At 35.1% G+C, this 14,561-nt stretch overlaps 1 protein-coding gene across 1 annotated transcript; it reads right to left on the reverse strand.

Annotated features, from left to right (window-relative positions):
* Window positions 1–1,940: 1,940 nt before the first annotated feature.
* On the reverse strand, window positions 1,941–6,622 carry LOC104225419 (heterogeneous nuclear ribonucleoprotein 1-like). Its single transcript, XM_009777198.2, has 4 exons — window positions 6,208–6,622; window positions 5,471–5,693; window positions 3,394–4,552; window positions 1,941–2,446 (listed from the first exon to the last, which is right to left on the reverse strand). The coding sequence occupies exons 2-4, from the start codon at window positions 5,690–5,692 to the stop codon at window positions 2,433–2,435; spliced, it is 1,395 nt and encodes a 464-aa protein (XP_009775500.1). The 5' UTR covers window position 5,693; window positions 6,208–6,622; the 3' UTR covers window positions 1,941–2,432.
* Window positions 6,623–14,561: the final 7,939 nt, after the last annotated feature.

Raw genomic sequence — 14,561 nt, forward strand, 5'->3', positions numbered from 1 at the left:
ATTACTAATTTTGATCCTCATAAACTAAATCTCATCACTTCTAATTTTTATAAAATGGAATAAGTAGGCACCTATATTTTCTTCCTTTATTTGTTTCATCTTTTTGGTAGCAAATAAAAATATATAATTATAATTAGGCACTTCATCCTAAAATGATTGTCATGTTTCACTTCTCTAATGTAAAATCAAAATTTTCTTGACTAAATTTGAATATATCCTTTCATGATTTAAACATATAAAAATCATATCAGTACTTTTATGCACTTTTTTATTTGACTATGAATAAAATAATTGAAAAATAAAAAAGAATAAAAAAAAGAATAAAGAAAAAAAGAGCTAAGGTATAAATGGAGCCACGGAATAAGGATAAGAATATATATATGGCCACTCATTTGAGGAATTTTTAAACTTTAATATTACAAAATTGACCAAAAAATAGCATAAAAAGGAAAGAAAAAACATGGAAAATACACAATCACAAGTTGTCCATTATGTACTGTCTATTTGCCTATAATTTGGTGGTGGTCCAGTCAGCCATGGACTGCTGACCAAATTTCATATTTCTTCTACCCCACCCTTTATCCACATATTTCATGGGGGTGTGAGGTTATTTTTTTTGTTTAACCATTCGGTATTCGGAATATAATTAATTCGATTAATTCAGTTCGTACATTAAAAAGTCGATACATATTGACTCGATTAACTCAAATTCATGTCGTAAAATACCAGAACATATTGGCTTCGATTATTCTAGATTCACGTCGTAAAAGGCTCGTTATATAATAGAAAGCCTACTAGAGGGGTTTTAATGCTCTCTAGCAATGATGATTATTATCACAGTTCGTACCTGAAATCTCTAATTAAGCATGACGAGTTACTATTCCACCATACTAATTTTTGGTTAAAATGACTTATCGATAAAAAAGTCACTATTAGAATTTTTAGGGTGATCAAGGGTATTTAATATGTATACTAGGTCATCTATTGAAGGAGAGTCTTGGCGTAACTGGTAAAGTTGCTGCCATGTGACCAGTAAGTTACAAGTTCGAGCTGTGGAAATAATCTCTTACAGAAATGAAGGGTAAGACTGTGTACGATAGATCCTTGTGGTCCGAATCTTCTCCGAACCCCGTGCATAACAAAAGCTTAGTGCACCGGGTTGCCCTTTACTAGGTCATCTACTATTCTTGATTTGAACTTTGTATTGTTGCTCTAGGTAGGATTTTTCTCTTCTCCTATTAACTATGTTAAAGAAGAAGGAAAAAGAAAAAAGACGGGACGGGGGGGGGGGGGTGGTTAACAACATTTTCAAGAACAAACCCCCACACCTAAACGTCACAAAAAAATCAAATTAAGCAGAATTATTATGAAGATATTATTTCATTTATTTTCTGTAAAGGCATTATTCTGAGTTTACTCGCACCTTGACTATTCCACCAGATACTTGCTATCTTTTACCGATATAAATCCGGATAACTCTATCCACCAAAATTTCCATTTAAAAATAGCCGCTTTTCATGTAAAGATAAATCTGAACGAAAATACTGTTCAAAATCCGAAATATATTCCAGCATAATATACTTGAGTTTGAATTTTTTACATGTGAACTTCCAGCATAATATACCGGAGATCCAACATAATATGTTGGAAGTTCATACGCATGTGCTCCAATCTCCAGTATATTATGTTGGAACTTTCCGTGTTGCAGCAAAATAGTGGCTATTTTCCAATGACTTTGCAAACGCTGGCCATTTTTTAATTATCAGTCCGAAAAACTGGCTAGCCCGTGCTATTTTCACCATTAGGCATGCAGGGTTTATACTTGAAATCAAACGCTATATGTGTAAACACACCATTATATTCATTATGTAGAATTCAGGAGCATGCAAAGCATTTTTTACAAGTTTTCTACACTAAATAAGCTGAAAATTTTATAGAAATTGAAAATGGCAGATACCAGAATGGGATATAAGATAACAAAGTTCAACAACAGCCAGCAAAGTTTGCTGAAGCATTACAGTATGAAAATAAAAAATAAAGAAGAAAAGAATCCAGTGAGGAAGGAACAATCTGCGTTTTACGTCTCATTGTTTCATCAGATATGCATTGGTACAATTATCTTTAAGTATATTCCGCTATCCAATTTTACATCTCAACCATATGCAGGGACAAGAAAAAACCCGAAGAAAATGAAAAAATCTATACTAGAAAATCTACGTTCAAACCTTACATTGACGTCCCTTCGCTTTGTAAACGTTGATTGGGAGAAGTTCTATAGCAGGTATCGAATTAGCTCTAAGTGAATGCGCCTCTAGCCTGAAGAATTTCTTCAGAGAGAATACAAGTAATCCACATCCACGACTTTGACTCAAGCTGTACTTTCCACCTATATTAAGCATTTTATGTCCTTTAACTTCCACACAGTAATCTTCCTAGGCAGCAATTCCTGTATCACGAAAGTATATATAAGTCACTGCGACACAAATGAAACAAATCAGTCTAATGCAGACAATATAAGCATACAAGAAATGAAATCATCATTGTGTATGCCTTACTTGTTCTAGCTTAGCTCGTGGTATGTCATTTATGCGAGCGCAAACATTGGGATTACCAATTCCAACTTGAGCGCATGAATGGTAAGATATTTTTTTGGGTTTTCCAGTTCCTTCTCAAGAGCCGAGGGTCTATCGGAAACAACCTCTCTATCCCCTAGGATAGGGGTAAGGTTTGCGTACCACTACCCTCCCCGGAACCCATTTGTGGGATTATACTGGGTTGTTGTTGAGGTGGTTCTTAAATTCTTTCTCACAACCCCCAACGGCGGGTGAACCTTATGGATTTCCAAAAGCTAATGGGCCGCTAAGTTGCTCGGACTCGGGTGCGGGTATCTGATACGGGACGGAACCGAGTATCGGATTCGGCAAAATCTAAATTTTAAGATTCGGGAGTGTGGATCCGGATATGGATACAGGTGCGGGGATTCGGCTAATAAAAAATAGAGCTATAAAAATATTGTAAATTTTGAGAGATATTATGTGAAAAACTTATATGAATATTGTAGAATTCAATTTTTCACTCTCCAAGATAGACATTATTCTTTCATTCTCCTAAATCTGTTTTATTTTTTATTTTGAGAAATCAAAATCTCAATTTTTCTCCCAAATTTGTCGATGGACTCCGGTCAAAGTGTCTGAAGTCAGTTGACCGTATCCGGGACGTATCCCGCTCCCGTCCCGGTCTCAAATCGGGACAAGGACGGCATCAAAATCAAAGAGTCCACGCAACTTAGATGGGCCGAAACCGCATCCCACTCTCTGGCTCCGCCCCTGCTTAGTGAATCAAAAGACATCACAACAATTAACTAAAGGTGACAAACAAAAGGAGTTTCATTACCTTTATTTGATCTATTTGCAACACTATAACCCCCAACAAGACCGAGTGAGTCTGCATTCCCGAGTCCATAACCAAAGGAAGCAGAGCCATCTAGTTCTGGAGATGCTGAACGCCAAGCCGAGTCCTCATAAAGTGAGGCACCTACAGTACCATACAAGTTCCCAAAAGCTCCAGTGTGAACGTCTTTTGCTGGAGCATATGGTGACGTATTGACAGCATTGCCACCCGAGTTTCGTCCATACACTGCCCCACCTGTTTCACCACTGTTAGTGATGTTGCCACTGCCAAAAGAACCATTTCCACCACCTTGACCTGAAATTGAAGAGGCACCCCAGATTGTTCCGAGACCTCCAAGAGTACCATATCCTGCAACCCCGCTTCCAGAACCAACAAAATCAGTAGAGTTGGCGGAATTTGTTCCATAATTGAGACTCTCATTGTCCCACAGGTTCCATCCTACTGAATTCAACATTGAACCACTTCCAGACCTTCCGGGGCCAAACCCGACAGGACCACCGTACCTGTTTGAATTCCCATTGTAAAAGGAACTGAATCCACGTCCATAATTAGAACCAAAAGTTCCACTTCCACCATAGTTTGGGTTCAATGCGGAGTCTATGCCAGTTGGCATACTAAACTCAGCAGGATTAAAGGAAGAATATCCATTCCGACCAGCAGTAAGTGGACTGTATCTACCTTCCATTCTCACTCCATAACTTCCAATCGAGCCTGGAACGTAACCTTGAGTATACGCATTAAGCAAATTGTTAACCCGGTTTAAACCATAGTTCTGTCCACCAAATTGGCTTCGGGTTGGACCAGGTGATAGTTCTTTGGGAACTGCACGCTTAACCTCGACCATTTTACCATTAAGTTCATGGAATGTTTTGTATAGAACTTTATCAACTGCCTCCTCTGAGTCATAGGTGATGAATCCAAATCCTCTAGGCCTTTGTGTGTTGTGATCATACATCACCACAACATCTGTGATCGTCCCAAATTGATCAAAGTAATTCTTGAAGTCACTCTCGGTGACCGAGGATGCCAAGCCTCCAACAAAAATCTTTTTAGTGCGCGCAGGACCAGGAGAGCCCTGCATGCTTCCATTGTTTCTGGTAATGTGTTGATCATCTCTCGGAACAGCCTTCTTTGCCTCTACCTGGAGATGTAAAGGAAATAATAAATACACGTACATTTTTTTTCCAGTAACAGTAAACAAGTTATCGAAAATCCTAAGCGGAAGACTCATTCTTGTATTAGATATGCAATTATTTAGCAATCAGGGTTTCACTAACTTGCTACAAATACAAGTTTACTGGTGGTTTATGATTAAGAAATTCCAGAAGAAATAAAAAATCGACATAGCCTGAATCCTATGAACTAAGTGTGATTGCTTTCATTAGGCATGCTTCTTGTCCACATCTTCAAGTACTATTTCAAAGATGAAATGATGATGATACAAGTTGAGCTTACAGAAAGAAATGAGGATTCCTATCGTCAACCCCAACTTGTTCGGAACTAAGGCATAGTTCTTGTTGGTGTTGTTGTATTTCATTTCATTTAACATATAAGAGTTTGAACTGTCAATTTTGTACAATTTCAAGCAAGCCAACTGAGCTCATATCTGGTTCAATTCTGCTACAACTAGTCACTTGCTATTACCTTCAATTATTACATATAGCCTCTATTACACTAAGTGTAGAAATACTAAGCTTTTATAAAATTGATTATTGAATCATCGATTTGTTCATTGATAGTATACTAGATACACCCTACACGTAAAACTTTTCTACATCTTCCAACAGATCATTCCCAACGAAAACTAGGATCTGTCATGATTATAAGTTTTTGAATAACAATAATCGTCATCATCTATAAATATCACAAGGAAAATTGGAACTTTCAGACTAAATTCCAGTAGCATAGCCATTGTTTTCCGGAAAAGCCATCTGATAGGCTTCATTGTTGGATCACATGGATTGTTTAGCTAATCAAATTTTGAACCATTATGTTTCCTTAATAGTAAGTCCAAATGAACAGAGAATATGATCCAGATATTGCGCAACATGTTACTTACAGTTCTACCATCAATTATATGTTTTTCCTTGACAACTCTTTCGGCAACAGAAGGGTCTGCAAAAACAACAAAACCAAAACCTCGAGCACGGCCAGTGATCCGATCTTTCATGATCACAGCTTCAACCACATCACCAAAAACTTGGAAATATTCTTTGAGACGATCTTCATTCGTGTCCCAAGAAATTCCTCCAACAAACAATTTTCCCGGCTCCATTTCCATTCTACACATCAAAAACACCACTCATAATCACAATCATCAAAAATGAAACTAAAACATAATCATGTATAGATCTCGAATTCGCAAGTGTTAAAATCCAAGGGATCACTCACTTCAGCCAGTAAAAACCATAACAAAGGATCTCAACAAACACATAAAATTGGATAATTCAAACAGTGTGCATAAACTTCAGCTTATACTATTCAAACAAACTAATCAATCAAGAATTCAATATGAAACATCAAAATGCAGATTAAGTTGAAAATAATTATAACTAAACAATAGATTCCAATTATCATAATAATCAGCTATTCAACAAGAGATCATCTGATCTTAAACAGATCGAAAATCAACACACCCACAAGCCAGAATTCTCCACAAAGCAAAAAGATCAAAACTTTTGAACATAAAACATGAAAAATCAACAGACCCACAAGCCAGAATTGTCAAAAAAAGGCAAAAAGATTAAAACTTTAAATATCAAACATGAATAAACAGATCAAAGATTAAATTTTTACCAATATATTAAGGCCAAGAAGATAAATTGGTAATACTGAAGATCGGTTAGAGAGGCATATATAGAAAGAGGGGGCAAAAAGGCCCTCTCTTTTTCCTCTCTAAACGTTCTAAATTCACCAAAAAATTGGCAAAATACAATAAAAATGGAGTTCTTATTATCAAAATGAGAGAGAGAGAGAGAGAGAGAGGAGAGAAAAAGGTAAGAGAAAAAAAGAGAGTGTGGTGTAAGAAAGATTGATTTACAATCTGAAATGGCTAACACTGTCTATCTCTCTCTATATATATAGTTTATATAATAAAAATTTATTTGTATATATATTTTGTGTATAATATTGTGAAGGAGAGAGAGAGAGAGAGGGAGAGAGCTCTTTGGCTATCCTCTCTCTCTCGTGTGTGAGAGAAAATGTAGAAGCGGAGAGGAGACAATGGAAGATGATGACTTTTTACTTTCTTTTTTATAAATAGTAATTTTTGAATTTAAAATATGTTGCTTTCTTAATTAAAAATAACTTGGCAGCAAATATTACCTCAATTTTACTACCTCGGTTTATTTATCCTATTGATTGTCAATATTATTTTTGTTTTGTTTTTCAGTGTCTAGTATTTACTTTGAGGTTCGACTAATCAGGATTCGCGCCGAATTTTTTTACTTTAGGGGTAAAATACTCGTTATATTCATGGCTCGAGTTCGAGAATTCTGATTAAGATTGAACGAATACTTAATTACTACTCCACCACGACATTTTATGGTGATTGTCATTTTTTTTTGTTTTTCCAGTGTCTAGTATTTACATTGAGGTCTGACTAATCAGGATTAATGCTGAGAAGTTTTATTTTTAGGGGTAAAATATTCGTTATATTCATGGTCCGAGCTCGAGAACTCTGATTAAGATTGAACGAATACTTAATTACTATTCCACCACGACCTTTGACAGTGATTGTCAATTATTCTTTTTTGTTTTTCTAGTGTATAGTATTTACCTTGAGGTCCGACTAATCAAGATTAGTGCCGAGAAGTTTTATTTTTTAGGAGTAAAATATTCTTTATATTCATGGCTCGAGCTAGGAATCTCTGATTAAGATTGAACGAATACTTAATTACCACTTTACCACGATCCTTGACGGTGATTGTCAATGTTTTCAAACATGTCTTTTAATTTTCATTTTTTTCTTATTAGCATAAATTGTCATTAGAAACTTTTGAGTTTTAGTCCACTGGTTGTCAATATTTCATACCATGGTCTTACATTTTTCTTTTTCTGTTTTTTTTTCCTTTATATTTTTAAACCCCCCACCCCCACCCACCCCCACCCCAATCTCTTATTTCATCAGTTAGGAAGAAATTAAGCATAAAGTTTTCACTCTTTGGCAAATGCAATTATTTTTTCCAAACCGCAATTGATTGGAATGAAAGTGATCATACAATTTATAGTAAAAAATAATTGATCATTTTCAAAAGTTTTATATATTGATAATTGAATAAAATATTTTCTTACCCTTTCAATCATAATTTTTTACCACCCCTTTTAAGGTGCGAAAATAATTTAATTGTTATTCGATTATCAAAATATAAATTTGGGGTGTCTTTCGCATATAAAGTTCATACTAAATATTTATGTATCATCTTACTATTTTAAAATGAGATTACAAATATATGAATGTTCGCGAATCAGATTATCTCAAAAAATTATTAGAATAAGATAACGGGTTTCCATATTCAAACAAAATAAGGCAAATTTTCTTGTTAAATAGAGTGTAGTTGAGTTGATATGTAATATTCGAAAAATCACATCTCACGAATTTGTTGTGCATGATATAACTACCTAATATTTGCGAGAAATTTATAAGTGTAACTTCTAAAATTGGTATAAAAATAATGTTTTGACTCATTCATGAGTAAATTAAATTTTTTATGCAGGATGATCAAATATCATGCTATCATTTACAAGAGCATATGGAAAATATAGGGTTAAGCATGATAAGACACAAAAACTTTGATGCACTTAATGTCTATAGTAAATCAATTAATACACAATATATATATATATATATATATATATATAATACTTTTGTCGTTTAACCTTCGTTAACTTGTATATTTTCTTGTTTTACTTTGTAATGTTAAGATTAAATTATTTAATTTAATATAATACAAACTAAAAAATTAGTGAAAGAAGTGTAAAAATTAAGAGTTGATGGTCCTTTGGCAAAGGAATAAGAAGTTCAATGGATCCACAAACTTAATTATTTTGGAGATGAATTATTGAAGTTGAATGAAAACGATCGTAAACGGAACAATTTCATTTCTCATTTATCCTTAATCAGAAATTTCAGGTTCGAGTCTTGGGTATAAAGTTTCTTTTATGATGAAACACTTTATCCTTAATATGAGAATTTTTTACGAGAATACGAATTTAATTAAAACCCAATTCTATTATTGAAAGTCAAATGAGAAACCAAAAAACACCATGCATCTTGTGTTTGGAAAAGGTTGGAATAAAATATAATTTGGTGCCTAAGATTCAGAAAATGAGAAAATTAATCTCTTATGTTTGTAGTAGATCTAAAATATACTCTTTAATATAATATATTTTTAAATACTTTTAGTTTTGTAAGTTTTTGCAAGAGCGAATATTTAACAAATTCTAGTTGTTATATTTAAAGTGAATGGGGAAAAGAAATATTTATCGAGAACTCATATTTGGCCATGAAAAATAATATCATAGCGAGTGTTACATAAATTATTTATAGCTTACCGTGCTATTCTTTTTAATTCGCAACTTAGTTAATTGTGCTGTGAAAGAAAACACTTTGTAAATTAAAGAAAAAATTATTGTTTATGTGCTTCCTATAATCAAGATGAAATTAATCTCAAAAACTAATAATTCAAAATATTAGTATTATATCAAGGTTTCAGCATCCTTCATGTGGTGGAAAGGCATGAAATCCAACTCAAAAACATGGACTAAGTCACATGCTACGTCAAAAACTTTATAAAATTCCTCATTATACGAATCATCACTTAATTTATTTCATAAATTTTGATAATATGATGTCCAAATTAGCTTGGACATATCTCGACAAACTTAGGAGATACTTAGTTACTGCCTCCTATTGTCACACCTCCTTTTTCGTTCGCGCCGCCTCAAAGGGACGCGAAAGGAAGTTTTTTCCAATTAAAGGACAATCCAAACAAGATTTATTTATTTATTTATTTCAAAGTCGCCACTTGGGAGATTTATGGTGTCCCAAGTCACCGGTTTTAATCCCGAATCGAGGAAAAGAATGACTCTGTATTACAGTCCGCAAACCAGAAATCCGGATAAGGAATTCTGTTAACCCGGGAGAAGGTGTTAGGCATTCCCAAGTTCTGTGGTTCTAGCACAGTCGCTCCACTGTTATATTCGGCTTAATTATCTGATTTTATACAAATACGAATTTATGTGCAAATTTTAATTTTTTACCGCTTTTTTTTTTTTTATTATTATTATTATTATTATTATTATTATTATTATTTTACAGAGAATTGCAACGTTGTGAAAATGTATCTCGAACCACGTCACAATCAATGTACCCTTGGTCGTCGACACACTTCAACTCCGTTGAGATTTGGATTTGGGTCACATCAACGTGCACCCGCGTTTAAGAAAGTAAATTATTAAAGGCGCGCCTAAAGCGACTAGCGCATTATTATTTTTTGAGAAGACCGTGAAATCTTGCTAAAACGGCCCATCCGAAGTCTAATTAATTATTAACTATTTATTGAGGGCCCCGCAGCTTACGTTTTATTTGGCGAGGCTCATCTCATTTATTTTTTAAAGAGCAATCCTAAAGTGACTACATTTCTATTATGTTTGTCTCTAAAAGAAAACGAGAAAAAGTCTTAATTAATTACATGCTTGACAAGTAGTTATTGGATTACAGTAGATGATAGCGGTAATTTACACTCGAACTCGTAAAAATGGAGAAATGTTTCGTGCCTTTATTCTATAAGTGAACTACTAAAGCTGAAATTACAAAATGCGTACAAAATTGTCAAGATATTCAAACTAACCATTCTCCAACTTGATTTAAACTAACATTCCTAAAATTGATTTAAACTATTGGAATTAACGGCTAGGAAATGTTATCAACACGGATTCGAATATTGGCCTATATGCTGCCTAACGGAATCAAACACTGCCTATTTAAATCTGCCTCAAATACAAAAGAAAGCTAGAGATGAAATATGTCAACTAATCCCTTAACTTATTTGTTCATTCTACAAATTACATATTTAACTACATGGAATCTGTAATTGATAATTACAAACTATAGTTTGAAAACTAAACAGTTCCAGTTAAACACAAAACTACGTCATGCATTCCAGTTGAGCTATAAAACTAAACTATATAAATACACATATATTATTAAACTATAGATACAACACTAATTCATCAAACACCCTAGCATTTCATTTTTACTTTCATATCTCACAACCACATCAGTATTGATTCGAAAGTGTACCTGGTATTGAAATAAAAGAAGAGGAAGATGAGAAATCAGCAGGGCAGTAACAGTGCAGCAACAACAACAACAACAACAACAACAACAACTAACCAGGAGATTTAAAACCCAGCAATAAACTCAGAAATCCAGTTGCAATTTCAGAAATACAAGGCAGCAACACAAATATACCAGAAACAACAGCAAATTACCAGTGCAGACCAGAAATAACAAACTCAGAAAACCACTTGAAACCTCAATGAAATCCCAGAAACAAACCAGCAATCACAAACAGAACAGTAGAACCAGAAGTGCAATAGAACAACAAACTTTGATGTCTATTTTTTTTTTTTGATAAACTCTCCAAGAAAGAAACACTTTGAACTTCTATTAAACACTAACAAAACTAATTCTGATTTTCAGAAGTGAAAGAAAAACCAACTCTCCCAACTTTTTTCCTTTTTAGTATTTTTCAGAAGATGTTTTTCAGTCCTCTCTCTATCCTCTTCTTCTCTACAGACTTCATTCCCCTCTTATACAAGTCTGCTTTCCTTTCAAACCTACTGCCCGACCCCCTTTTTCCCACTAAATATGAAATTTCCCACTTAAAACCCACTAATGAAAACTTTTCCTTATTTTCAGCCCCCATTCCCTTTTGTTCCCCATTACCACATTAATTTAAAGACACTAACATCTCACTAACAAAAACACTAACATTAACATATTATTCTAACTGTTTCATTCCCAAATTAACCCTGGAACCCCTTAATATTACTGCCCCCCTAATACAACTATTCAAATATATTAAAACTTTTGATTCTAAAATCTGCTCAACTATCAATTAACTAAACTAATTTGATTAACAACTATAACCAATTCCCCTAAGTTCTGAATGCAACATTATGACTCACTACTATCCAGTTGACATTGTCAAACCAATATTGAATTCAAATCAGTTGTCAGATTCATTTCAGACCCTAGACAGTAGGATTCGATTCATCAATTGCTTAAACTTGAATCAAACAACAGCAAAAATAAAGGCTAAGGCTATTAATGACCCAGAACACCCTTACAGGGCATGACACAGCAGGTTTAGGTGACAACCAAAATAGCAGTTGTGATGAAGCAGTTCGATTGACCAAGCAATTCAGAACATTTCAAATGATCAAACAAAAACAGTGTGACGAACTGAATATACCCACAGGCTCAGTACTAAGTTCAACTATACCAACAGGCTCGTTTCAACACAACATTTAGGATAGAAATGAAGTAGGAGGGGAAACAGACTAGCATGAACCATGAAACCAAAACCAACATTACACTACTATCATGTTAAATTAATATTCAAGCCTACCAGACTAATTGACGACACTTATTCAATCGATTACACAAATTATAACACATAACAATTATAGCAAACAGAAGCAAATGATAGAATTGGACCAAATAACAGGTCTGGTGGAGAAGGACAGAATCAAACGACAACAATTGAAAAAAAAAACCATAAAACTACACTCAACAAAGTAAACAGAATAATAAAAACCAAAAACGGCATAAACAAAACAAAAAAAAATACCTCCGGAACTCGGAAACATGGGCAACCCTAATTTGAAACCAAACTCGAACTGTTTAAGGTCGAACGGACCTTAATCGAGTGTTCTCAACTGAGAACACTTTGACTAAGGTCCACTAGACATCCAACTTCCTTTGATTTAGACAGATTTCAGTCTTTGGTTTTCTAGGGTTCTTGGGGGTTCGATTTGGGGTTCGAGTGTTTCCAGCCAGATTTGAACCAAACCCATGGTGGTTTGGTGACGAGAGAGGTCAGGGACATGTCTGGTATGAGTTTGGGATTGGTTGTGGTAGATCTAGTTTTGCTCTAATCTTCGATTGAAGATTCGAGAAGTTGGAGGTTGATTCGAGGTAAGCAACCAACGGATCCGTAACGAGGGTGGTTAGGGGTTGCCTTGGTGTGAGTTTAAGGCGGATTGGGGTAGGTTCAGGCTTTGCTCGAATCTTCAAATGAAGATTCGAGAAGTTTGAGGATGATTCGAAACAAACAGGTACTGGATTTGGATTGGGGGTGGTTAGGAGGTTCAGGGGTGTTATTTTGGTGGTCACCGGCGTTGTTGCCGCCGGCTTTCAAACAGAGGGGTTTCAGGGCGGCTAGGGTTTGGTCAAAGCTTTGGGGTCCGTCTCTGAAGAGACGATGAACAGGGATGAGGGAAGGGTGTTTGGTTAGGGGGCTGGGGTAGGTATTAGGCTTATATAGTGGAGGGGGGGATTGATCTTGGCCGTTCGATCAAACACGATCGACGGCCTGGATTGTTTCATTTAATGGCACGATGTCGTTTGGTCTATATACGAAATTGGGCTAACCTTGGGTGAAAATAGGTCGGGTATAGAGGAGTCCTTGAGGTCGTTGGATCAAGATAGATGAACAGCTCAGATCTGATCACCTAAAACGGCGTCGTTTCAATTATGCAGGGGTTGAACTGGACCGTTTGATTGAAACAAATCAACGGCCCAGATTTGAGACTCAGAAATGACGTCATTCGAGTCTTCTGAGGGACTGGCTGAAATGGACCAGGTTTTTTGAATGATTGGGCCTGATTTTTGGTCTAAAATTTTGGCCCAAATCCGATTTGCCTTGTATTTTCAACTTTTTTCATTTTCTTCTTTTAATTAACAATTTAACAAAAATTCTAAAAATAAAATGTAAAACCAAATTAAACTACAAAATATTAATTAACTCTTAACAACAATTATCACACAAGTTAAAACATTTAATTAAAATAAAATCCCACGGTGGCACACTTTAAATGCATATTTTTTGTGATTTTCTTCTTTTAAAACCAAATTATGGTTCGATTAGTTCCTAAATGCACAATCAAATCCAAAATATGCATGCAACATATATTTTCTTTTGTGTTTTAATTAATTAAAACAGGATTCACACAAATAATTATCCAAAAATGCCATGCAAAATTCTAAAAATTGTACACCAAGGAAATTTGTTTTAATTTTCGATTTCTTTTGGAGTAGTTTTTTTCGTGAAGCAAAAATCACGTGCTCACAGCTGCCCCTCTTTGTCCGAAAACACAAAGAGTTTTCGTGCAAAGATAAAGTGAGCGGATTCGAGCGATTTTTGCCCGTTGGAATACTCCGTGTGAAGCATTTTTTGAAAAGGTTTAACTGAACCTTTACTTCAAAGGTTTCCTACATATCCCTGGCTAGAAGAGAATCAAGTTAATGTAGTTTGGGAAATTTTGGTAGTTGGGACTACCATGGGACTACAATTTTGTTGTTACTGCTGCTGCATGTTGTTACTACTGCTTACCAATCTCCTTGTCACATTGTGCTCAAAAGAAAACAAGAGGCTAGACTAAACTAGGAATTACAAAATCTTATCTATCTTTCACTCGCTCTAGTTGCCTTGCTTTCTTGTCGGCTTGTGTTTCCTCTGGTGCTTTTCCTTCGAAAACAGCTGGGGATGACACTGGCCTTTTGCTTTTCTGAACACAAGTTTTATCATTCCGTTCTGTTTGCTGGGGATTTTTGTTGTAACCCTCCGCATTACTGACTTCAACAACAATTACTTCTTAAAATATAACACCTCCATTCTCCAGGCGGGCTCCTGACTTCAACAACCTTTTAAATGTACCACCTCCATTCTCCAGGCGGGCTCCTGACTTTAATAACTTCTTAAATTTTAACACATCCATTCTCCAGGCGGGCTCCTGAATTCAACAACCTTTCCAGGCGGGCTCCTGACTTCAACAACCTTTTAAATGTAACACCTCCATTCTCCAGGCGGACTCCTGACTTTAATAACTTCTTAAATTTTAACACCTCCATTCTCCAGGCG

Source organism: Nicotiana sylvestris, chromosome 5 (genome assembly GCF_000393655.2).
Source record: "Nicotiana sylvestris chromosome 5, ASM39365v2, whole genome shotgun sequence".
Classification (NCBI taxonomy): domain Eukaryota; kingdom Viridiplantae; phylum Streptophyta; class Magnoliopsida; order Solanales; family Solanaceae; genus Nicotiana; species Nicotiana sylvestris.

What these genes read in the sequence shown, in the direction of transcription:
- LOC104225419 (XM_009777198.2), bottom strand. Translation starts at nt 5,692, where the DNA reads ATGGAAATGGAGCCGGGAAAATTGTTTGTTGGAGGAATTTCTTGGGAC. An exon ending in ATATAATTGATGGTAGAACT is followed by an intron (nt 4,553 to 5,470) that starts GTAAGTAACATG and finishes TTACATCTCCAG; the next exon opens with GTAGAGGCAAAGAAGGCTGT.